The 25,038-nt window shown below is 52.4% G+C and overlaps 2 protein-coding genes across 5 annotated transcripts; one reads left to right on the top strand and one right to left on the bottom strand.

Moving 5' to 3' along the window:
* The first annotated feature begins 1,356 nt into the window (after positions 1-1,356).
* MOSPD3 (motile sperm domain containing 3) lies at positions 1,357-5,605 on the top strand. Of its 3 annotated transcripts, none has more exons than XM_079786390.1 (6): positions 1,357-1,466; positions 1,927-2,194; positions 3,044-3,119; positions 3,551-3,780; positions 4,779-4,943; positions 5,066-5,605. In XM_079786390.1, the coding sequence occupies exons 2-6, from the start codon at positions 1,990-1,992 to the stop codon at positions 5,095-5,097; spliced, it is 708 nt and encodes a 235-aa protein (XP_079642516.1). In that variant the 5' UTR covers positions 1,357-1,466; positions 1,927-1,989; the 3' UTR covers positions 5,098-5,605. The 3 variants fall into 3 exon arrangements, with proteins under 3 accessions (XP_079642516.1, XP_079642514.1, XP_079642515.1); XM_079786388.1 differs by having other exon boundaries at positions 1,394-1,544; XM_079786389.1 differs by lacking the exon at positions 1,357-1,466 and having other exon boundaries at positions 1,583-2,194; positions 5,066-5,604.
* A 3,186-nt stretch (positions 5,606-8,791) lies between these two features.
* On the bottom strand, positions 8,792-24,841 carry TFR2 (transferrin receptor 2). Of its 2 annotated transcripts, none has more exons than XM_079793352.1 (19): positions 24,538-24,841; positions 23,227-23,287; positions 22,731-22,983; positions 22,446-22,632; positions 18,036-18,176; positions 17,838-17,949; positions 17,633-17,755; positions 17,083-17,199; positions 16,813-16,952; positions 16,264-16,427; positions 15,322-15,441; positions 14,848-14,930; positions 14,703-14,766; positions 14,547-14,614; positions 14,383-14,459; positions 14,205-14,289; positions 13,892-14,119; positions 13,417-13,557; positions 8,792-10,353 (listed from the first exon to the last, which is right to left on the bottom strand). In XM_079793352.1, the coding sequence occupies exons 2-19, from the start codon at positions 23,257-23,259 to the stop codon at positions 10,069-10,071; spliced, it is 2,421 nt and encodes an 806-aa protein (XP_079649478.1). In that variant the 5' UTR covers positions 23,260-23,287; positions 24,538-24,841; the 3' UTR covers positions 8,792-10,068. The 2 variants fall into 2 exon arrangements, with proteins under 2 accessions (XP_079649478.1, XP_079649479.1); XM_079793353.1 differs by having other exon boundaries at positions 22,731-22,956.
* Between the last annotated feature and the right edge of the window lie 197 nt (positions 24,842-25,038).

Below are 25,038 nucleotides of genomic sequence, written 5' to 3'. Positions count from 1 at the left end.
AACTGAGCTATCAGCTTATAAAGTATGCATACATTTTTGGGGACACCCTGTATTTAGAGATGATGGATATATTAATGAGTTTGATTGTGGTAATCTTTTCACAGTGTATACAAATCATCTAGTTGTAGACCTTAAATATATACAGTTTTTATGTCAAAGATATCTCAAGGCTGTTAAAAAGAAAATTTAAATACTCTCCTACAGTTTTTCATCAGTCTCAAAATAAAATCCAAAGTCCTACTGTGGGCTCAAAGGCTCTGGATATTCTGCATCCTTCATCCCCCTTACTCTCATCTCCAATTATTGTCTTCCTTAAAATCACTGTTCCAGTCACACTGGCTCTATGACTATTTCTAGTACATTGGCTTTGCCTGTGCTATCCCTCTACCTGGAATTCTCAATTAGATCTCAGCTCCAAGTTCATTCTAGTCAGTCATTTGTTCATTCCAAATGGCAGGCATTAGCCCTGGCCGGGTGGCTCAGTTGGTTAGAAGTCCTCCCAGTATGCCAAGGTTGCGGGTTTGATCCCCAGTCAGGGCACATACAAGAATCAACCACTGAATGCAGAAATAAGTGTCTAATAACAAATCGATGTTTTTCTCTCTCAAATCAATAAATAAAAACAAATGGCAGGCACTGTTTTAGGCACCAACGGTACAACAAAACAAAGTCCCTGCTTTTGTGGAGCAGAGATAAATGGTAAAATAAACATAAGGACAAGTAGCTCTATGAGTGCTATGAAGAAAACATCATGATCAAGAGGACAGACGGGGATTCTACATTATATAGAGTGCTCAGGCAAGGCTTTTGGATAAGATCCACTGTTTTTGCTCCACTGCTAACTGTGTGGCCTGGGGAAGACTGTTCACCTTGCTGAGATTTCCTTGTTTGTAAGAGTTGAATATATGGAATGGTAATGTATGTGGCAATAATAATAATAATAATAATGATGATGATGATGATGATGATGTAAGTGGCAGGGTTGGTAAATCTTAATTCCATGTGTAAATGTGATTTCCGAATCCCGTGCAGAAAGGAGAGAATCAGGAGCGGAACCCAGGGCTGAGACTTGAGTCCAACTGGGAGCAACCTCCAACTGTAGGAAACGGTTTTGGTTGCCGCAGAGGCTTCCGGGAGAGCCTGGGATTGAAGTGGAGAAAGAGAGGGCTTCTTTTAGATGGGATTCTAGCGATCTGACGGTCTCGGAGTGGGGAGGAAGGAACAAAGGCCGCCGGGTCTCCCAGAGTAACTGCAGGGCTGGAATTCTAGACCGAGATGTAATTTTCCGACACTAGAACCTAGTCAATCCCCTCTGTAAACGCACCAATCGGCGTGTACGTATGGCGGAAACGAAGCCGCCCTGGCCAATGACAGAAGCCGTGTGGCGGAAGTACCCAAACGGCCTCGGGGGCTGGAGGCAGCCACGGTCTGCTCACAAGTTGATTGACAGGTGCTGTGACCAGAAGGTGAGCGTCGTAGCGAAGCCCAAGGAATCGCGGCCCGAGCTCAGGGAGGGGTCGGAGGCACAGATACCACAGATACAGGTCTCTGCGGGGCAGGCGGGAAGGGCAGCTCCGGAGGAGACCCCAGGGCAGGCGGAGTCTGGCCCAAGCTGGGGCGGAATCCCGGACGCCCGGAAGGGGCGGGGCCTAGTGGACGCGGCTTTGGGAGGTTTGGAGCCCGGCCTAGAGACCGGGCCCGGGCTTGGGAGCCGCAAGGGGCCGGGTTTACCGGGTGGGCGTGCCCTTCGAGGTGGGGCTTGGAGGCGGGGCCGAGAGGGACGGGGCAGAGCTGAAGAAGTTTCGGAAGCTGGGTCTGGTCTGCGGGACCCTCTCTAGTCGAGTTCCAAGGCGGTGGTGGCGCTGGCCTCAGTGCAGGCCGGCCCCACAATCTCGTCCGTTCCCTTTTGCCCCTCTCGTCCCCCAGCTCTAGATTCCAGGCCCTGTCCCCCGAGCTCAGCCCTCGGATGTCCCACTGCCTAGAGCCTGCATGCGCCGCGGGGCGCCCCAGGACCAGGAGCTGGGGGGTCCCGGGGCGCCGGGGCGCGGGTCCCGGGGCGCCCCTCCTCCCTCGGGACCTGTCGTCCCGGTCCTCGTCTTTCCCCCCGATTTAGAGTTCAGGGCGGACCAACGGAGCGGACCCAGGCAGCTGCTGACCCTCTATAACCCCACGGGAGCGGCGCTTCGCTTCCGAGGTGAAGGGATGGGCGCCTCATGCTGGGGGGCTGGGGGCTGGTGGCAGGACATTGGGGGTGTCAACGTAAGGAACATGCAGACCTATAGAGGATTTTTGTGAGTTTATTTGAGCCAAACTGTCGACAATTGCTGGGAAACAAAAATCTCAACGGAATGAGATAATGCTCTAGAAAATGGCAGTTTTGCATCTTATTTTATACATTATAATCAAAAGAGAAGACGCTAGTGGATTACATGATATCCATTGGTGATAGATTAGGGAGGTGGGAGAAAGCAAATTGGGGAAACTTCTGGGATTGGATGAAAAGTAAAATGATAGACACATACATCGTTTACATAGGTGGGTACAGGATAGTTAACAGTGAATAATTAACATGTTAACAATAACAATGAGGATTTATGGTCTCAGCCCTGGTACATTGGTTGTGCCCTGAGGGGTCTGGGAAAAGGGAAGTTACCCTCATATTCCAAAGGAATGCCTATCTTAAATTCAAAAGGCAATAGACAGGCTTAGTTAAGGTAAAGATTGACTTTTGTCAGGGAAGATTTTAACCTAGCACATGACTTCCTGCCCTAACGGCTTTTAGTTAAAAAGCTTTAACTTCAAACCTGACTTACTTTAGGTTTCTGAGTTTGCAAGGCCGCCAAGTAGGCCTTCCCTGATCTTGGCAGGTCAGTATGTGGTCCCTTTTCGTCCACATGGTCAGATGGCCAGCCTTGGTGGACTAGAAGAGTCCTGTCTAGTCCTGGGGGTAGAAGGCAAGGGCGACTCTATTGTCCCTTGGTGGGAAAGGTTTGTGTAGGGTCTCAGAAGCAAGAGTCAGTCTCTCTGTGCTTATATCCCTCAGTCCTGTGCACAGCACCTGCCAAGTACACAGTGTTTGACGCAGAAGGATATGTGAAGCCTCAGTCCTGCATTGACATGTAAGTTGGGAGGGTGGAGAAGCCAGAGGTTGCTGCTACCTTTCTCTGAGTAACTGAGCCACGGTCTAAGGCTGGGATGGGGAGTGTTCAGCCCAAGGGCAGTATAAGGCCTGCAGAATCATTTGGTTTGTCCCTGCCAAGGCAACCACAGGCAGGACTCAAAAGTCAATAAATCTAGGAGCTTTTTTTCATAGCAACATAAATTTATATTAAGCGAATGATGTTATAAATATCCAAATGGCCCTTGGCAGAAGAAAGGTTCCCAACCCCTGGTCTAAGGTCTCAGACCCGGTCCTCTTCAACTTTTTCCCCAACCCTCTGCCCGTAACCCAGTGGGAAAGTTTCCTGGGAGCGTGGGGCCTGGATCTACTTGGTTCATTTGCCTATCACTCACTTCCTCTCAATGGGCCTCTCTCCCATTTTGGGACCAGTGTGATTCGCCACGTCGCCCCCATTGCCAGCCACTATGATGTCCAGGACCGCTTCCGCATTGAGCTGTTTGAGGAGGGAGCTGAGGGCCGAGTGTTGGGGCGCAAGGACATCACCTCGGTTTTGAGGGCCCCAGCCTACCCCCTTGAACTTCAGGGACAGCCTGACTCAACGCCACACCCAGGGCCTCCTTCCTGGACAGCACCACCCACAACCAGACACCTCCCTGAAAGTGAGTTGGAGGATGGGGATTTCTGAGTTCTGTAGGGAGGGAAGACCTAGCATTACTCTAGAGATGAGCTTGGTTGGAGTTGCAGAGAGGTCTTCAGGTTTAGTTTATTGGCTTTTTGTGGAAATGTTCCTAGGAGTTGAGATTTTATATTACACTAAAGACCCGGTGCACGAATTCGTGCACCAGTGGGGTCCTTCAGCCTGGTCTGCGGGATCGGGCCTAAACTGACTCTCTGACATCGCCCAAGCAGTCCCGGATTGCGAGAGAGCGCAGGTGCACTATTGGGGCGGGAAGGGATGCGGGAGGCTGGCCAGCCAGGGAGGGACCTGGGGAGGGCTCCATGGCGTGTCCGGCCTGTCTTGCTGATCTTGCTCAGTCCCTATCGGCCGGACCCCAGCAGCAAGCTAACCTACAGGTTGGAGCATCTGCCCCCTGGTGGTCAGTGTACATCATAGTGAGCGGTTGAGCGGCCTTAGCGTATCATTAGCATATTACATTTTGATTGGTTGTATGGCTGACCAGACATTTAGCATATTAGGCTTTGATTATATAGGATTAGGGAATAAACATATTTTGCAGTTTACCTGGTTTCTGGCTTCTATACTTAGATGGGAAAATTCTTCCTTAACTTTAACTTCAATACTTTCTATTATATGCCAGCTCAGTTTGGTTCCATAAAAAACCTGTACTGAGCAATTATGCCATACCAAGTTGTATGCTGGGTCTGGGAAAAGGAGTTTCCTGCCTAACAGACAAGTACACAGAAACCAATAATCAGGCAGAGTGAAGAGAGAAGAAAAAAATGCTGAGGGACCAGAGGAGAGAGGGTTTCTTGTGGCTGTGGGGACAGAGGCTTTAGAGAGGAGAGGACACTTGCATTGTGTGCTTCTGAAGGACAATAAAAAGTGGATCCACCTTCTGTCTTCAGCCTCCTCCCAGGAGGACCTTGGGTTGGGGAGGAGTTGGGTCTGGAGCTTCTGACAAGCCTTGTTTCCCAGAATCCCACCCACAACTGGCCACCAGCTCCTTCCTCCTGTTCTTGCTGACGGGCATAGTCTCGGTGGCCTTCCTGCTGCTCCCACTCCAGGATGAACTTGGCAGCCAGCTGCCCCAAAGCCTGCATGTCTCCCTGGGACAAAAGTTGGTGGCAGCCTACATCTTGGGTGAGCACAGTAGTGGTGAGGGGATCTGAGCCCCAGAGAAAGAGGGGTAGGGGTTGGGAAGAGGGCTCCCAGAGCTCCAGGGTTACTCATTATTTCTTGCTCTTTATTTCTCCCCTCTCCAGGCCTCCTTACCATGGTCTTTCTCCGGACCTGAGCCCCCTGCTCAACCTCCACCCCCCCTCCCTGGGCAGGGATGTGGACATGAGACAGCCACTGTGATGCTCATACCTTGCCTCGACTCCTACTCCCTTCTTCTTCCTGCCACTCCCTCCACCCCTGACAAAAAATACCCAGGGATTTGTATTCATTTTCCAAGTTGAATAAAATAAATTTGCAAAATTAAACTGAGAGATGTAGGGAACATGCCCCTTTCTCCATAATTCTTTTTCTCCAGTTCCTCCTACTCCCATTCCTAGGGACCCAGGTACCTGGGCCAGTGAAGAGGCCCAGCAAGGATTCCAGCAAGAATTAAGTCCTGGGTTCTGGTTCTGGAGCACTGAAAAAACTATGACCTTGAGCAAGTCCTTTCATTTCTGTGAGCTTCAGTTTCTATCTCCTAAATGAGAATATTGAGAAAGTTGATTCTCCCCCTCCCCCACCCCACCCGTCCCTTTCTCTATATCCAATGGGTCTGTTTTGTTTTGTTTATTCATTTGTTTTGATTTTTAGATTCCGTATATGAAATACAATATTTATCTTTGACTTATTCACTTAGCACAATGCCTTCTGTGTCTATCCATGTTGTCACAAATGGCAGGTTTCATTCTGTTATGGCGGAGTAATATCCCATTTTGTATATATATATCACATCTTTTATCCATTCATCTATTGATGGATACCTAGGTTATTTCCATATCTTGGCTTTGGTAAAGAATGCCACAATGAACATAGGGATACATATATCTTTTCAAATTATTGTTTTTGTTTTCTCCAGATAAATACCCAGAAGTGGTATTGCTGGGCTGTATGGGAGCTCTATTTTTTAGGAATCTTCATACTTTTTGCATAGTGGCTGCACCAAGTTATAACCTCTGGGAAAGTTGATTTTTAAAAAAATATGAGTTTAGAGAGGAAGGGAGAAGGGAAGAGAGAGAGATCAATGAGAGAAACATCAGTGAGCTGCCTCCTGTATGCCCCCTATTGGGCATCGAGCCTGCAACCCTGGCATGTGCCCTGACCAGGAATCAAACCCACAACCTCTTGGTGCATGGGACAATACTCAACCAACTGAGCCACACCAGCCCTGGTGAAAGTTGAATCTTGAGATTCCCTTTAGCCCTTTAAAATAGGATCCTGTCCCTATGCCAATGCACCTAAGCTAAAAAGAAACAATAAAAAAATACCACCTGCTTTAGAGCTCTAGTCTCACTGTCTTGAGCCATTGGGGCCTCTTGCCAGGGCTGCCTGGGTACTACCAATCCCCAGAATCATCTGCCTTTTTGTCCCTTTATCTTCTTTTATTTTGTCTCTTCCTTTGATTTCAACTTCTGTGGGTCAGAAACACTAAGGTTACTGAAGATGGGGAGAAATAGCATTGCCTGATATAACCTTAAGTGAGCCACTCAAGAGACACGAAGCCATGGTGAAAAAATAGGATCCTTGAAAGGCAGGCTTTAAGCCCTCCTTAAGATGCATGGTGAGGGGATTTCAGGGAAAGGGGCATCCAGCATCACTGGCAGATTTGATCAGGGGCAAAAAATCAGCAAGATAATGTTGAGACTCAGTCTGTTACGCTGCTGGAAGACGATTATCGGTTGTTCTAGCTTTACTTTCGGGGCCTTGGAAGCTGCCCCACTGCCCAGGAAGTCTTGTTCCTCCCATACCCAGAACTGGCCCCAGTAGGGCGTGGCCCACTGGTGTGCAGAGAATGGCTCTACAGCCGTGTCAGGGAGTATGGGAGGGCTCTTGCCATGGCCCAGCAAAGCCCTCAGCAAATTACCTGTGATAACCATTCATATGGGCTGCCTACCCCAGGTCCCCAAAATGCATTTTAGGTATCACTCACTAATGATCCTGCTGGTATGTGATGTGAAAAGGCCTTGTTGCCAGTGGGATTGGGAAGGCTTTCTAGGACACAGCTATGAAGCAGCAGCTATAGGAATGGGAGGAACTTGGGAAATAGACTTCTTTATTTAAGCAATTTTTTTCAAGAAAACAGTACTTGCAGAAGTTGTAGTGTGTATGCATTAGTTTTCTGTAGCTGCTCTAAGAATTTATCACTAATTGAGTGACTTAAAACAATGCAAATTGCCCTGGCTGGTGTGGCTTAGTTGGTTGAGCATCATCCCATGCATTGAAAGGTCACAGGTTCAATTTCCAGTCAGGGGCACATGCCTGCGTTTAGGCAGCTGATCAGTGTTTCCTTCTCCTTTCCTCGCTCTCTAAAATAAATAAGTAAATAATAACCACATTGAAAAAACAACACAAATTAAGTCTACAGTTCTGGGAATCTGAAATCCAAAATGCGTCTTCTGGTGATAAAATCAAGATGTCAGCAGGGCTGCCTTCCTTCTGGAGGCACCAGAGGAAGATGTTTACTTGCCTTTTCTAGCTTTTAGAGGCTATCTGCATTCCTTGGCTTGTGGCCCCTTCATCTTTCAAGCCAGTTGGAAATAACAAATAATCATTGTTTTAAATCACTTAAAAAAAAAAAAAAAGCTAGGAGTGTAGTATTTTCAAATCTCTCTCTCTGACTCTGATCCCTGTCTGTTATATCTCCTTTATCTGTGATCTTCCTGCCTCCTTTTATAAGGACCTTAATAATTATATTGTTCCCTGCTCCAATGAAGGATAACCTCCCTGTGTGTTAGTTTGCTAGGGATGCCACAGCCTGGGTGGCTTAAACAGAAATTTATTATTCACAGTTGAGGCTGGAAGCCCAAGATAAAGGGGTTGGCAGGTTTAGTTTCCTCTGAGGCCTCTTTCCTTGACTTGCAGACAACCGTCTTTCTTTCTTTTCCTTCCTTCCTTCCTTCCTTCCTTCCTTCCTTCCTTCCTTCCTTCCTTCCTTCCTTCCTTCCTTCCTTCCTTCCTCCCTCTCTCTCTCCCTCCCTCCCTCCCTCCCTCCCTCCCTCCCTCCCTCCCTCCCTCCCTCCCTCCCTCCCTTCCTTCCTTCCTTCCTTCCTTCCTTCCTTCTTTTTGACAACCGCCTTCTTGCTGTGTCCTCCGACAGTCTTTTCTCTGTGTGTACACATCTCTGGTGTCTTTCTATGTGTCCAGTTTCCTCTTCTTATAAGGATACCAGTCAGATTGGAGTAGGGCCTACCTTAATGGCCTCATTTTAACTTAATCACCTCTTTAAAGGCCTTATTTCCAAATATAAACACATTGTGAGGCGATGGGTGTTAGAGTTTCAACATATAGGTTTGAGGGGCACATAATTCAGCCCATAACACCCCCCATCTCAAGATCCTCAATTTAATCACATCTGCAAAATCCTTTTTTGTTGTGTAAGGTAACATTCATTTCGTTTTGGTGGATTAGGACATGGACCTCTTTACCCATACCATTATTCTGTCTACTACTGAGAGCAAATGGACAAAATGAAGAATGGTTGAGAAGCCACTTGAAAGATTTTTTTCTGGGCTGTGTGTCAGGGAAGCATATAGTCAAGGAGCGTTCTGATCCCAGTTCAGTATCCTGAGATCCCACCAAGTTAGTTCAGAGGGCTAAAGGGGGGGGGGGGGGGCAGTTTCATCCTGGAGCCCAAGCCATAGACTAAGAGGCTTTCATGTCCTGCATCCTGAGGAGCCAAATAGGACCTCTCATGCCATACTGGAAGTAAGAGAGGACTAAGGATCTTGAGAGATGGGCCGTGAGATTTCTGCAGCTGAGAGTGAGAACCAGGGCCACACCCTGCTGAAACCAAGATGAAAGGTAAAGTGGTGCCAGCAAGCCTTGTAATTCCCTACCCTCCTGCAGCTTCCAGCTCACAAGACATAGATTGGCCAAAGGGGACCTTGACAGGAGAGAGGTCCCAGGCTGGGCCAATAATGGGTGTTTGACTGCTACAGTCTACCATGATGCCATGCTCTGAAGGCGATCCTGTGTTTGGGGTTAATGCTCTGTGGTTGTTGTCTTGAAATTCTTAATGATTCTACCTTTGAATTTATGTTTTGGAAGTGCTGGAGTCCTGCACTAAATGGGTTCTTGACTGCTAGCTTCCTGCCCCTACCTGGCGATAGCTGCCACCCTCCTTCCCCAGCAGGAACCTGGGTACAGGCACAGGGAGGGTCCAGGTCTAGGTCAGGGTCAGGTTTGGGTACATTTGTACCAAGTTGTGGGGTAGAACCCAGAGTGCCTATGGGCATCTGCCCCAGAGTATTTTCCTGTCTGAGGGTTCTGGACAGTAAACAGCAAATAACCACCATGACAGGTTGACAGGAGAAGAAAGAAAATGGCTTTGTTCTTGCTTTTTGAACAAGAGGTCCTGCATTTTTGTTTTGCACCAGACCTTACAAAATATGGAGCTGTCCCTGGTCCCAGGAGAAGGTACAGGGCCAGCCCTCCACTCCATGGTGGTCTTTGGAGAAGACTACCTTATTTCCTTAGGCATTTTCCTTCTTTACATATGAGACATCTGAGTTTTCCCAATGGAGACAGCATTCCCAGTTGCATCCTCTCTGTCCCCTTCTTCTCAACCCTTTCCTAGGTCTTAAATAAGGGATGATTGGGTGGGGTGAGAGTGAGGAAGCATAAAGGTGCTTACAAACAACAGATGCCCAGGTGGTTTATTGAATTTCAAACCTCAGCCCCTTCTACCACAGGCCACATGTTAGCCATAGGCATGGTCCCAGCCATCTCTCCCACCAAGAAAGCTGGCCAGGTCCCCCAGAAACCTTCCAGAGTGATCTCTAAGTATGGGGCACCTTACTCTTGAAGGGGAAGGGGCTGTGATTGATGGAACAGATGCTGCTATCTGATTAGCTGACAGTATGACCCTCCCTTTTGGAAGGCACTGCTCACCTAATCCTACACTGTAGGGCCTAGGGTGTCCCCTAAGGAGACAGGAAGGGCTAATGAGAAATCGGTCAGCAATGAGAGGTGTTGCACAGTCACCCAGAAATCGCTCAAGTGGGAAGAGCAGGAGCTCTGGGCCGGGGGCAAGAGCATGTATCCCCACGCCTCAGAAATTGTTATCTATGTTCCAGACATCCCCGCTGAGTGCATTGGCGGCCCCCTGCAGCGTCCAGGTGAGCAGGGCCAGCTGGCGACGAAACCGGCTTTCCTGGAAGCCCAGGCCGGGCGCCACCCCGGAGGTGGCGGCCCCTAGGCTCTCGGAACTGCTGGAGCGGAGCAGCCGCACGTGGTTGAGCAGGGCGCCCAGCGTGTGATCTCCTCGGCCCAGGAAGATGTGTCGGAATGGGAAGTCGGCCGGCGACACGTATTGGGACAGGAAGTAGTATTCCACCTGAACAGAGAGGGGGGCCAGGTCGAGGTTGGGGCTTGCTCCTCTCTCCCCAGCCCCAGCGAGCTAAAACCTGAACAACAATTCCAAACCAAGATTGGGACCTAGTACTGGCTAATAAACACTGTTGAGCATCTTAAGTTCCACCTCCCTTTGGCTACCCAATCAGGAATGGCCATTCTGTGATGTCACCAATAGCCGGGTAGGATGTTCTCCCGTTTTGGGTTGAATTCCTTTCTTTTTATCCCTGGAACCTCCAAGTCTGCATCTAGGTCTCCCCATTCACGTCCCTGCCCAGAGCCCCAGAGAACAGTCTATCATCCTGCTGTTTCTCACTTTCTCATACCCCAGTCATATCGCCTCACCTCTGCCAATGTCCATACAGAGTCAAAGGTCAAGGGGACAGCCCAGTCCTAATGAAGTGCCTGACTCTGCCCTCACCACCCTCTGACTCAGATCCTGTTTGTCTTTCCTGAGATGGCCTTGCTCCTACTCCAGTTCTCCCCCCACCTCTCTGCCAGCCTCTCTGGTTCCTTCTGCTCCCACCTGTGAGCTGGCCCAAGGTTTGACCTCTACATTCTGCTCTTCTCTTTACCTACAATCCAGTGTTGTTTTTTCAATCCTGGCTGCATATTCAAATCACTAGGGGAAGATATTTAAATTACCATTACCTGGGTGCCACCCCAGCAAAATCAGAATCTCACACACTCATATCTTTCAAAGGCCTCATTCATTCAGAGAGCTCGTCCATCCTGCCCTCTAGCCTTCTGGGCCTCCTCACTGGGGTAGGGGCACCTGGACACAGCCTCACACACATGTGGACACCAACTTCTTCCAAAACCTGACCCTTGCACCCACATTCCTTTGTGAGCACCATGGTCCTCCCCAGGTGCCAGGCTCTCAGCCTTGAAGGTGAGTGGGAGTGGGGTGAGCACAGACTTTGGAGTCAGACTGCCTGGTTTCTAATTTCAGCTCTACCACTTACTGAGATCTGGTACGTTACTTAGCCCATCTGAGCCTCAGTTTCTATGTGCGATACTAGCAACCTCACAGGATTTGGGGGAGTCCTGAGAAAGTAAAGCCGTAGTATTTGGTAGCCCTCAATAAATGGCAGCTGCTGTGATAATTCTCCTCCTCTTTTCTCAACACTCAGACTCTCCATTTTACTTCCACATGTCACATCAGTCCACTCCCCTCACCATAGGTGGCATACGCTGCCCTCTGCCACCCTCACCCAGAGCTCAGTCATCATTAATATCATTCTCTTTTCAGGCCATTTACATTCTGGCCAAATCCTTCCTAAAATTCCACTTTGCTCACATCACCTTCCTGCTCAAACACCTTCCTAGTTTCCTTGATTCCCAGACCCTGAAAATTCAAAGTTCTTATTTTGGTATTCAAGATTCCCCATGGTCGGTTCTTAACTCACTGCTTGGTGCTCCTCTGCCCTCGGATTCTCCATGGAGCCTCTGTTCACACTCTGCTAGCCCACACTGCTCACAAGGAGAGCCCGGCCCCATTTCACTGCCTCATCCTTATCCTGGGCTCTCCACCCTGAAACTCTTTTTTGCACCAACTCAAGTTCTATCTGTTATTCAAGACCCATGTCACAGTCTAAAGCCTGGGGTCAGCAAGCTTTTTATGCAAAAAGCAAGACACTAAACATTTTAGGCTTCTCAGGCCATTCTGTTTCTGCAACGACTCAACTTTGCTGCTATAGCACAAAAGCAGCTGTAGACAATATGAAAACCAATGAGCATGGCTGCATTGCAATAAAACTTCATTTATGAAAACAGAAGGCAGGCCAAATTTGGTCTGTTGGCTGTAGTTTACCAATCCCTGGTCTAGAGCCACAAAGTTCCCTGGGCTTGGCCTAGCCCTGCATTGCAGGTTCTGAAGGCCTGAGTCTTTTCCTCTCCAGCCTGAGTCTGAATCCTTTGATCCCTTACACACAGATGCTTTTAGCCCTTGGGAGGAACCTTTGAGAGTGGGATAAGGGGGGTGTCTTTTTGTGTTCCTGGAGTCTGGCACATCAGGGGTTAAAGCAAGATCTGAGAATGAACCGTGCCCAATCTCTTGTCTCACCAAGGGTCACATGTCTAGTGGAAGGGACAAAGGGAAGGGGAGAAGGAGAAATGAGGAAGGGGGAAAGGAAGAAGAGGATACTGAGGAGAGAGGAGGATGAGAGAGAGACCAGGAAAAGGAGCAAGTATGAAAGAGCAACAGGGATGAATTTGTGAACAAAGAAGAAATGAGTGATGCCGAGGGAAATGAGCAGGAACCCAAGCAGGAAAAATGAATGGGGAGAGAAAACACAAACCTGCAAGGGGCAGACAGGTTCTCCCAAACTGTTCTGTGAACACTCTGGGTTCCTTGCTCATCCCACACTCAGCGAAGCTAAGTCCTGCTTATGATTCTGCCCTATAGATTTCCCCTACTCTCACAGTCTCTACACATCCATTTCCTGAGACAAAAGGTTGCCAGGTTGAATTCTTGGGTGAAGAAATGGAAGGAAGAGGAGGGGTTAGAAATGGGTATGGAGTGTGGGTTGCAAAGTATTAAAGCTAAGCAGGAGGGATGGAAGAGGGAATAAAATCTAGTATAACTTTCACATGACACCTCCTCCAAGCAGCCTTTCTGAGTTTCACGCATCTCATTGCCAGAAGGAAGAGAGCTCTTCACGCTCCGAATTTCTTAAGCTTTTTGTATCTCCAGGGCCATAACCCTTTGCCTCTTGTACTGTGGACCATTGTGGACATGCTTTTTCTCTCCAGGGGGTTGGTGAGACATTTGGGGGATGGGGGTAGGGGGGTGGTGGAGTGTCCCAGTCCTGCCATGTTGGCCAGGCGATTGTAGTCAAGGGACTGGCCCTCTCTGTCCATTTCAATATTAAGCGGGGCCTGACTCAGTGGTCACTCCAGCCTGTCGCTTAGCAATGTGCGTCCAGGACTTGAAGAGTTCCCAGGACAGGGATTGAGGGGAGGTAGAGAGAGGGGCAAGGAGTACATCAGTGGAGGAGCTAAGCAGAGGGAGGAGGGGGCACAGGGCGAGGGAGCAGGCCCTCACCCGCATGATGCGCACGTTGTACATGCGTGTCAGCCTTTCATCGCTCTCCTCTGAACTGTAGATCTCTTTCCGCAGCTTCTCTGCCGCCCGGATGTAGTCCCCTCGTGCCGAGTACACCCACTGGAGGGTCAGCCCGCGGGCCTAAGGGCGGAGGTGCGGGCTGGGGCCGGTAGCAGGGGCCAGGACCCGGCCTAGGGTGGAGGTCAAGGGGCTGGGGGACAGGCCGGGCCTGGCAGGGGTGGGAGGTATAATAGGGGGACAGAATGCTGGGGCGTAAGAAGGGAGAGGGAAGAGCTGTGTGGTTAGGGGGGTGCAAATCCTGGGGGCTTGGGAGGGGCTTAGGTGCCTGGGCAGGAGTAAAGGGGCCAAGATGGAGGGTGGGGGAAGCGACAGGCCTCCTTGGGCTGGTCAGTACTTTCAGGGGACAGAGTGCCCTCCAACCCCAGAAGCCGTGAGGGGGATTGGCATCTTGGACCTTGAGGTCCCCAGAGAATTCGTTGAGGCTGCCGATGTGCCTGAGGACCACGTCCCCGTAGCGGCCGAAGTCCAGGGGCAGCAGGTGATCGTGGCTGAGCCGGATGAGGAGCTGCCCTGCAAACTGGGCCACAGCCTGGGCCACCGCGGGCAGACGGCCCCGCAGCGCCTTGTGCAGGTTCTCATACGTGTCGTCCTTCGTGTGCAGGAACGGGTACACCTGGCCGTCCTGCCGGGACAGGGGTTGCTGGCGCAGGCGCATGGTGCAGACAGGCCAGAGGGCTGCTGCTCTGGGGCGGGGCGGGGAGTCTCACCTCCACGAAGGAGAACTCGATGGCAGGGACCCCCGCAAAGGCAGTGAAGGAATAGGCACTGCTATCCATGGGCAGTGGCTGGATTCTGGGGTTGGGGGGCAGGTTAGAATGCTCTGTGGGTTCATGCTCCTCCCACACCAACCCCAGCTCTCCTCCCTCCCACCTTGCCCTAACTTACACCTCTGCGTCCCAGCTGTGATTGCTGAACGCCACCTGCTCATAAAGGGTCTGCCCGCTGTGGTTAGGAGACTCCACCTGGGGGCAGGGTGGGGGCAAGGTCAGGCTCCAACCCCCTCGCCCCCCAAGCTTCCCTCCATTCCCTGCTCCCGGCCAGACTCTTGCCTGCTTCAGGATGTTCTCGATGAGGCTAATCAGAAGGGGGCTGGTCTTGGCGTGGAACTTGTCATCCCCTGCAGAGAAGCAGGCCAAGCTCAGGACTTGGTCCCAAGGGCAGGGGTGCACCTGAGGGGGTCCAGATGGTGGCATTGCCCTGCTCACCCAGCACGGCATTGTCCAGGCTCACATAGGCCACGGCTTTGAGATGCAGCAGGCTAAGGTAGCCCTGTGGGGGAGGGGTATGGACTATGAAGCCTCTCCTTACTTCTCCCCACTGCCTGGCTACCTGCCCAGGACCCCACATTACCTCCAGCCACTCTGTGGAGCCCACACTCCCAAAGTCACCTCCATCCCAGCTGATGAAGAGAAGACTTCTTCGAGGCTGGAAGCCTGGGGCGGGAGGATGGGCTCAACTGGGGACCAAGCAAAGACACCCCTCCCCCTTTGTCTGCCTCTGTCCTGGTCCCCTGGGGTCTCTCCTTCCCTCTCTAACCCAGCCCTGGGTCTGCTCTGACTCAACTCTAACAGCGATGGAGAAGATTTACATATGGAATCTCCCATTTAATCTGCACTCAGACGCTGGACTGCTACTACTTTCATGTTTAGATGAGGAAATGGAGATGTAATCACTTGCCCAGGGACACACAGGACATGAGTGGTTAGGTTGGGAGCCAGGTCTGAGTGGCCACCCTCCAGCCTGTGCTGCTAATTGCCTCTCTGCCCCGTCCTGACTCAGGTCACAGCCCTGGCTGCCCGGCCCAGGCCCAGGCCCTGACCTTACCATTGCTCACCATGGAGGTAAAGGTCCGCACCAGCTCCAGCAGTATGGCAGTCCCCACAGCAGACCTGGCTGCCCCAGGGCCCCACGCATCCCTCTGGGCCCCAATGACCACATAGTGATCTGTGGGAGGAGATGTTTGGAGTCCACCTCTTACACTGGCAGCACCCAGAGGCTTCTCCCTCCGCCTTGGGGAGACGGGTGCTCACAAGGCCTCCCCATTTTCCCGGCCCCCAACTAGTCGATCTCAGCCCCTCATATTTCTGCAGCCCCTGCTGTCATTAAAGCAAGTGCCCCTCCTCCACTGGCCATGCCTGGGTGGCCTGCTCCTTCAGTGAGACGCCTGGGTCATTCCTGACTCCACTACCTCCCAGGTGAGCCATGACCTGCAGTTCACCAGGTTTTCCCTGTTAAATCTCTCTGCCCCTTCTCCGCCCACGACAGCATCCTCATCTGAGCTTCATCACAGGCCTCCCTGAGTCACTCCCTCAGTGCTTATAGGCACCAAACGCTTCTTCCCAAATTGCTCTGGTGTCCCCAGTCTTCAGCTCAAGGACCCACCTTGATTCCCCACTGCTATCCATATCTAGTTATGCTTCAAAGGCTCATCTACCTGATCGGACCTCCCTTTCATGCTATAACATCACCCACTGATGCTTGTTCATCTCCAGTGTGAGACAACTCACTACGACACAAAACGGCCCATTCTGTCTATGGGCATGTTGGACCGTGAAGTCTCACCACCACCCTCCATGGTCCCAGTTCAGCTGCAACTTGCCAGACTGCCTCCCTGCTAACCCTCGCTGCACCCTCCACTTCAGCCAAGGCCGCCTCCCTCCTCTGGACACCACTCTGGCTCACTCTCCAGGGCCTCCTGCTCCAGCCCCATCTCTGGTCAGGATTTATAAGCAGCTCCCCTCCCGAAGGCTGGGCAAGCAAGCACACCTGGCTCTGATCGGCCCTCGATGCAGCCAAAGATGTTGCAGATGGGGGTGGAAGCCCTGCGGTTGTTGACCCCTAGGTGCAGGCCTGGCCCAGGGCCCAGGCGATAAGGGGAGCCGGAGAGCTGCCCCTGCCATTCTTGTGGGGCCACAGGACCTGCAAGCTTCCTGGAGAGGGTGGGGCAGAAAGGGTTGGGAGTAGCAGAGAGGCTCAGGCTATAAAAGAGCCTAAATCCTAGTCTTCACTCTTCCTCTCCCTCCCATCTTCTGGCTCCTGCTCTCTGCCTCTGCACCCTGACTGGGAGGGCAGGCCAGCCAGGGCGGCCTTGGACGGTTGTGCAGGCTGTGTCCTGCTCAAGGGGCCCCGTGGAGGTGGGTGTGACATCCAGCAGGAGCTCCTCTCACCACACGGTGGGCCCTGGCGCGAGGCAGTGCCCTCCCGGAAGAGCCATCTTTTTCTAGTTCACCCACAGGCACCTTACTGGCTAGCGGCAGCCGACCTCTGCCTGCCTCCTCTCCTGGTTCCCACCCCCTGGTCCCACAGGCCCCTCACCGCAGCAGGCGGGAGGCGATGTCCGCACTGATGGGCTGGGCCGGGATGCTTGGAAGGCCCGAGGACTGGACTGGAGGGAACTGGGTTTGATTGAAGGAAGGGAAGCCAGGCGTGTAGGGGTCCCCAGTCCCCAGGTGCACCTGTGGGGTGAGGGGTGCCCACTCTGAAACCGTGCGCTAGGCTCCCAAAAGGTGTGCCAGCTTCATCCTGGGCACGAAGGTGCAGCCCTGGGGCCCTAGGAAAGCTCTGATAACTCCCCCCAATACTTACATGTCCATACACAGCCCGGTTGCTGGACAGGCCTGGCTTGTGTGGGCCCTGGGGGAAGTCGGCTGGGTCGGGATATATGAGTACTCCTCCTGCCCCAAAGTCCTGGGCACTGGCCACCTGGGAAGGGGGGCGGGGTGGGGGGGACGGCGCTGAAGGACTTTCTCACAGAGAAAACATTTATAAGGGCAGGAGAAGCAAGTAAAAGTGAAATGACACAGCCTTTGATCTGCAATTGTAGACCCACAGAGAGAGAGAGAGAGAGTCTGTGGGCACCACCTGGCCCTCATCTTTGTGCCCTCCCACCGTGCCTTGGCAGCCTCAGACCCCACAGTACCCCACATTCTCCCGTGTTTCTGTTCCCCATCCCGGACCTCCTGATTTTGTTCCTCTCCAGCATTTTCTTCCAACCCACTTGGTTCTTTCTTTTCTCCCTCTAATAGCCTCCCAGACGCTTCCCATGTGCCGCTATCCGATCCTGGGGTCCCCCAGCTTGCACCCTCCCCGCTGCGCTCCATTCCACCACCACCCGTCCCCATCCGGGTACCCTCACCTTCTGGGCAAAACTGATCACCCCCGAGCGCACCAGCAGGAGGCGCCCCGCCGGCTCCACACCCCTGGTCCGCAGGTGCTGCAGGTCCTCCGGCCGCCCGTAGTGGGCGTACAGCAGCTCTCCCTGCGGAGGCCGAGGGCTGTCAGCGCGCTCACCCCGCCCGCCGCCGCCTCCAGGGCGAGAGGGCGAGGCCGGAGGCGCTCACCGTGGCGTTGCCGGTGGCGCTGTAGGGACAGTAGACGTCCGGGTCCTCTAGCGGCAGCTGTTCCCCGAGCCTCCCGGCTGCATCGATCCAGTGCAGGGTGTTGGGGTGAGTCCTGAGGAGTTGGGGTGGTGAGCGTCCCCCATCCCACACGCGCCCCCCCGCCCCCACCGCCGCGCCCCTCGACCTCCACGCACTCACCGGTCTGGGTACTGCAGCCCCACGTAGTGCGTGTCTGTCCACACGTGGTCCAGCTTCTGGCGCGAAAGTGCAGCGTGGATGTCCCGAGCAAGGGCGGCCATCCCAGCGGAGCCGGCAACCCTTTCCCTAAGGCTGGTTTGTCTGGGTGGGGAGAGGGGGGATTGGGGCCCGGGAGGGGAGCAGGGCCCGGACTTTTGGGCGCCTGGAAGCCAGGAGGCGAGGGTGGCCCTGGTTCCCAGGCAGTGAGGGGCTGGCTCCTAAGGCTGACCCAGATGCTGCCCTCACCACCCATCCCATCACCACGGACTGTGACCCAGCGTCTCCAGGGCCTCCTTATGCTTAAAATATTAGCTGCCAAGAGCTGGGGCTTCTGTCCTCCATCCCTTAGGTTCTTCCTTGTTCAGGCCAAACGCCAACCGACTGCGCCTTCACACGTATGTGCTTAGCCCCTGGCACAAAAACACTTTTCTTCCAAAGGGCTAACTGGGCAGAGACAGGACGCTTGGTCTCCCCCACCCCCACCTGGGCCTCATGGAGACACTGTACACCAAAGTTCCCAGTAGAATTGTGGAATCATGTGTCTCATTGGAGACCTCACCCTGTCTTCTTCCGTAGTCACCACTTACCCAACAAGCCTATTGTCACCTGAACTCGCCCTGTTCTTCCATCTCACCTCTGCCACCCCCTCCCGCGTGGTCTCCCTGTCAGTGGGCTCCCCTAGCTCTCGGTGGCAAACAAACCCTCCCTCGGCAGCATTACCACCCAATACCCCTTCTACGCTCTGCCTTGGCAGAGACACTGCTCCCCCTGAGAAGCCAGGTCTCCCTGGGGACTCCTGAGGGGGCTCCGGTTCATAACCACCTGGGCTGGGAGCGGAGGCATTCTCTGGCTCCACTGTTCACAGTTCTGGTCATTTCTCCTCCAGTAACACTCTTTCCTTTGAAGCCCGTGCCCTCCAACTCTCCCATCCGCCGTCCCTCCTCACTGCTGTTATCTACAGCCCAGTGGTGTTCAGCCAGTGTGCCACCAGAATCTTTAAAACATGCAATAACTGGCCCTCGCTGGTTTGGCTCAGTGGATAGAGTGTTGTTGGCCTGTGGACTGAAAGGTCCCAGGCTCGATCCGTGTGGGGCATGCAGGAGGCAGCCAATCAATGATTCCCTCTCATCATTGATGTTTCTATCTCTCTCTCTCCCTCCCTTCCTCTCTGAAATCAATAAAAATATTTAAAAATAACAAGGAAAAAAAAAAGAAAGAAAAGGGGACACACACTGGATTCCTGCACAGTAGTAAGGAACAATAAACTAGATATGCACATTGTAATATAGTAGAACTTGAAAGCACTGTTAGGTTAAAAAGAATTATTAAAATTAAAAGCAGCCCTGGCCAGTGTGGCTCAATTAATTGGTTGATGCCTCATCTAGTACACCAAAAGGTAGTGGGTTTGATTCATTGTCGGGGTACATATCCAGGTGGACAGGTTTGATCTCCAGTTGGGGCTCATTCGAGAGGCAACCAATTGATGTTTCTCTCTCTCACCCTCCCTTCCTCTCTCCAATATAAATTTTAAACATTAAAAAAAAAATAAAAGCACACACTAGAGATGGTTATATCTGAATAGTAAGTCTTGGAGTGATTTCTTTTTCAATTTCTTCTTTGTATTATTCCATATTGCTTAAATTTTAAAATAATGAACATGTAGCATTTTACACAAACATTGTTTTGAAAAAATCTACATATGCACATAAAACATGGTATATATGACAAAGCCACATGTGTATTTTAAGGCACACCTCTAACACATTAGATGAGGTACTTATGGGTGAGGGGGGAAGGAAGGAGTGCTCAGGGACAGGGAGAGAAAATTAAACAGGAAATCCCTTTCACTTTCATTGACTAATAGGATACTGTACTATGGTCTCAGGGGTGTGATCACCTCCATTCTTTGCACCTGACCTTCAAAAAATTCCTCACCCCACATCTGATCATGATACTCTATTGTTTGAAACTTTCTAATTCTCACTCATTCCTTTTAGAGTAAAATCCAAGGAAGTTCATGTCGCCAGTGAGGCCCTTTTGCCTGAGCCTTATCCACCTCAGCAGCCGCAGGGACTTGCTTTTACTTTCTCCAACAGGCCACCATCTTCCTGGCTCAGACCCTTTGCACGTGCTGTTCTTTGGCCTAAAATGCTTTCCACCTTCTCTTTGCCTGATGACCAACCTGCCACTTCCTCAAGGAAATCTTCCCTGACCCCCAGTCTAAATTAGGATCCCTGGGTTATAGTCATTCCTCACATTCTTTACTTTTCCTTCAAAGCCATGATCCTGGTAACAATTGTGCTGACATGAATGTGATTATTACTTTAGTATTGATTTCCTCCAGTAGACGGTAAGCTCTATGAGTGCAAGATCCAGACTATTTTGTTCTCTGCTCTGTCACCTCCAGCTACTTAGCCCAGCACCTGCCACATAGCAGGTGCTCAAAATATTTGTCGGATAAATTATTAAATGAACTCATCAATGTCACCTCTAGTCCAACCACCAATCTCCTTGGCCACACCCTGGATCTTGTCATCACCTGGAACTCCATCTCCAGAATATTCTTCCATTAAGGAATTATCTACTTAAGTACCAGGTACTGTGGTAGGTGCCTGAGACTCCAAGATAAATAGGACATAGTTTATCAGATAAACCTTAAAAACTCCAGAATCTCACTCTCTCTCTCTGACTAGAGCTTTTCATTTTCCACCTCACTCCTTTACCCTCACTATACCTGCTCTTCAATCGCATGAGCACTCCAGACTGTCCAAATTTCTCCAAAACTATCATCAGCTCCTGGTTTCCCTTCCCTTCCCCATCCAACCTAAAGTCACTTCAATGCTTGCTACCCTCTTGCCTCCCTGCCCTTTGATGCCATCGACAGCATGACACCCCACCCCAAGACCTGTTAAACCATCCATCTGCTCAGCCTATACCTTGACTGCCAATCAAGAAGATAAAAAAGCCCTGCATGTTGTTGATGCCACAGATCTTTAAAAATATATTTTTATTGATTTCAGAGAGGAAGGGAGAGGGAGCGAGAGATAGAAACATCAATCATGAGAGAGAATCATTGATTGGCTGCCTCCTGCACACACCACACTGAGAGATCAAGTCCACAACCCGGGCATGTGCCCTTGACCGGAACCAAATCCGAGCCCTTTCAGTCTGCAGGCCGACATTCTATCCACTGAGCCAAATTGGCTAGGGCGATGCCACAGATTTAAGGTCTTTCAGCAAGGCAGATTCAGTGATATCAGAGTGATCAAGTTTAGTGTTGCTCTCATGAAGAAAAGGAAATATATTAATACAAATTACTACATAAACATGATAAGAACAATTAAATGATCATCTCAGTATATTCTGAAAAAAATACTTGAAAAAATTCCATCACTGTTTTACCTTTCTGATCATTAAAAAAAAAAAATCTCAGTAAGCTAAGAGTAGGAAACTTAATTTTCTTTTAAAAAGCTTCCCAGAGTCTGCAGCAAAGTTCACATTCAATGACAAAGTATTATAAAGACATTCCTGCCCTGGCTGGGTAGCTCAGTTGGTTGGAGTGTTGTCCTGATACACTAAGGTGTGGGTTCAATCCCTGGTCAGGGTACATACAAGAATCAACCAATGAATGTATAAATAAGTGGAACAACAAATAGATATTTCTCTCTCTCAAATCAATTTTTATCCTGTCACCAATACCTCATGTCCTCTCCAATGCAATAAGAAATGGAAGAGAAATAAAAAGTATCAATATTGGAAAAGACGCTATACGTCTTTCACTATGTGCAGCTTCTATGATTTTGTACTTAGAAAACCCAGGAGGATCCACTGGAAAATGATTCCTGGCCTAAAAGAGGGCTCTTGGTGGGACCTGGGGACCTACCAGCAGGACAAAGAGCACGCTGGCCGGCTTGTGCTGTGCTGCCGGCCTGCACACTCTGTGTCTGGGTGGTTTCTCTCACAATGTAGATGGGGGATGGGCTGCTCCCACAAATGCATTTCCTTTCTTGTTTTGCTGATTCGCTAAAATACCCCTCCTCAGATCTGCCAGAGCTCCACAAGTCAAAATCCGAACTCCCCGGTGTGGCATTCAAGACTTTTTGGGGGTCTGCCCCACCTCATATGTGGACCTTCTGTTCTTGTTCAGACAGTCAGCTCAGCATCTCCCGAGTGTGCCACCTGAGCCCTCTCTCTGCAGGTTCATCTCGGGAACTGCCCTCCCTCCTCTCAGCTCCAATGCCTGCCGTCCTTCCCAGGACCCCTGAACAGGGAGGCCAGAGAGGCAGGTGGGAGGACTCAGAAGGGAGACTGGGAGAGGAGGAAGAGGAGACAGAGAGGATGAGGGTGTTTGAGGGCCAGGATGATGCTTACCTGATGGTGTTCTCCAGGCTCCCCTCCCCCAGGTGCCGTAGGAACATGGCCTGGAGGTCACTCCAGTATAATGTGCCTTGGCGGGAGTTCGGGCCCAGCTCATAGTTCACATCCTCGCTGACCACCAACACGTCTTTCCCGCATGCCTGGCAGGACCCTCGGAAGGCCACATAGCCCAGAAGGAAGGCTGGCAAGTGGCAAGATGGAGATTCTCCTGTGCTCCCTCTGGACCCCAGGAACTTCCCCAGCCCAGACCCTTCACTGTGAGGGCAGAAGGGTTCTCACCCCCAGTGAAGATCAGCAGGGCTGTCAGGACCAGGTAGGGAGCAGCCCTTCGTCCTGCTGCTGCCCAGAGTTCCAGGTTCTGCCGCCCTGCTTGAGAGCCCAGGGCCTCGGGGCCCCTCAGCTCCATGGGACAGAAGTGGCCTGGTGGCTTGGCCACCTCCTCCTCCTCTTCCTCTTCCTCCTCCGGGCACCCCTGCTGGGTGCCTTCCACATGCTTGTAGATGGTCTGAGAAGGTCGTGGGGACAACCTTTTCTGTGGGGGTCAGGTGGGCATGAGATTGGGAAAAGAAGTGTGGGGGGCAGGGAGGGATCTGGCAAAAATAGGGTCAGGGACTTTGGGGTGCCACATGAGCACAAGGCAAGGAAGAGGGTCCTGAGAGTCAGGCTGGAGGGGAGATATTGAAGTGGGAAGGGGAGGGGCCAGCCTTGGGGTTTGAGAGGGGGCTAGGGCCTAGGCAGGAGGCCTAAGGTGTCCCCGGACCCCACTCAGTCTTACCGCTCCCTGGAGTAGACCCCAAAGCCGCTCCATGCTTGTGCCCCCTCCTGAGTCCTGCAGGCTGATCCCACCCCCAATGATAAACCGTTTGTGGGAGCCCTGTGAGGGCCCCTTATCAGCCCTAGCAGGTGGCCTGAGCGCTGGCATTTCTTGGCCCCCCCCCAAGGAGGGGGCACAGCCCCGGCCTCAATCCAATCTTCCAGACATGCCCCCCACAGCCCAGGCTAGAGGAGGAGGGGTTATACCCGCCCCCGCCAAATCCTCCCACAGTCCCTGTCTAGTCCTCTTCCTACAAAACAATCAATTTTTGACCTTGGGCAGACTTTGGCCTCCCAGTTCCCGTCAGGGGTGGGGGAGGGGTACTGGTGGCTGGGGAGGGCGGAGAGATGGATGTGTCCCCCCCTCCAACCCCCCCCCCCCGCTCCTGCTTCCGCTCCTCCCAGTGTCCTGGGGACCCCTTCCTAGGTCCCCACCTTGAAAATCTCTGCCCCTCCTTACCTGGCTTGCAGGCCCAGTGCCCAGGCCCTGTATCATATTAGTTGCCCTCTCTGTCTGGATGCCTGCCCCAGTGGGATCCTAAGCTGAAGGTGCCCCCGTGGTGTGACCTGGGGGTTTGGTTTGGCTGTGTGGGCGTCTTGTCTCATGGGAATCAGGCTGAAATGCGGGTCTCAGGCTCCTAATGATGCCCAGGAGGGAGGGGCGTGAATGGTAGCCGAGGGTCAGGCAAGACCAGGGAGTGCTCCAGGATGGGGGTCCCGGAGTCAGGGACCTGTGGGTCAAGGCCCACCAGGCATGGGTGGAAAGAGTCCTGGCCAGGGAGGGGGGCGGTAATGGGGGAATGAGGACACATGTAACACAGTGATCAGTAAAGAAATAAAATTAAAAAAAAGAAAAAGAAAGAGTCCTGGCCAAAGTGTGGGCAGAGCTAGGTGTCCTTTGCTGATTCCTGGTGCTCTCTGGGCACTTCTGCCTGTTTGGTGACTAAAGGGCTTGGACCACACAGACTTTTACCTCTTTGGGATCTGGGGACCCCAGGAATACATCAGGGCACAAACCGCTCAGCTTTACCCACCGCTTCAGGCAGGGGGCGCCGATCCCCAAGCCTTGCTGAGGGCCCCGGGACAAGGTGCTCAGGAGCCGTAGGGCTCGGGGACCTCGGGTGGGGGCCACCCTCGGGAAACCTCAATTTTGGGGAAACCCAAGTCGGAGGAGAAGTTCTGCGCTGCTGGGGGCAGCAGTGCCCCGCCCTCCGTCCCGTTCTGGCCACCGCCGCGTCCGGGGAGGAAGGACCCTAGCGGAGCCCCGGCTCACCTCAGCGGCGGGTCCGGGTCCGGGTCCGGGTCCGGGTCCCGGGGCACGGCCTCTTCCGAGCGCCTCCGCCCGGCCCCCTCCGGCCCCGCCTCCGCCCGCCCCGAGGCCCGACCTCTGGCCCTGCCCTGGCCGCGGATCTTCTCTCCGCAGCCCTTCCTACCCGCCTCGGCTCTGGGAGACTCGCTGCCGGGTCCTCGCGGAGGGAGCCGCCCTGGGCCGTGGATTCTCTCTCAAACCCGAGGCCTCGGTGGCTCCTGCGGCCCCGCCCGCCCGCAGCCTGCCCGGGTCCCCGCCGCGGGATCGGGGCCGGAGGTAGGTGTGGCCCGCCCTCGCCAACCCCCAGACCCCCGCATCCACCCCCCACCGCCAAGGAGGCCAGCGTTTATTTTTCTTAAAAGTTTTACTCCTTTCAACCTAGAAACATCCCAATCTTTGAGGACAGAGGGGCGGGGACGGAAGGGGGCGACGGGGCGGGCGGAGTGGGGTGGTGCGGGGTCTTCT

The sequence above is a fragment of the Cnephaeus nilssonii genome, assembly GCF_951640355.1.
Source record: "Cnephaeus nilssonii genome assembly, chromosome: 2".
Classification (NCBI taxonomy): Eukaryota; Metazoa; Chordata; class Mammalia; order Chiroptera; family Vespertilionidae; genus Cnephaeus; species Cnephaeus nilssonii.
The sequence above is the reverse complement of the archived record's forward strand: the minus strand, read 5'-3'. Positions and strand labels throughout refer to the sequence as shown.

Coding starts and splice junctions, on each gene's coding strand:
- MOSPD3 (XM_079786390.1), top strand. CDS start 1,990: ATGCGCCGCGGGGCGCCCCAGGACCAGGAGCTGGGGGGTCCCGGGGCG. Junction 3,120..3,550: donor CCTCAGTCCTGCATTGACAT/GTAAGTTGGGAG, acceptor TTTTGGGACCAG/TGTGATTCGCCACGTCGCCC. Junction 3,781..4,778: donor AACCAGACACCTCCCTGAAA/GTGAGTTGGAGG, acceptor CTTGTTTCCCAG/AATCCCACCCACAACTGGCC.
- TFR2 (XM_079793352.1), bottom strand. CDS start 23,259: ATGGAGCGGCTTTGGGGTCTACTCCAGGGAGCG. Junction 14,767..14,847: donor GCTCCACAGAGTGGCTGGAG/GTAATGTGGGGT, acceptor CCTCCCCCACAG/GGCTACCTTAGCCTGCTGCA. Junction 13,558..13,891: donor AATTCTCTGGGGACCTCAAG/GTCCAAGATGCC, acceptor CTCCGCCCTTAG/GCCCGCGGGCTGACCCTCCA.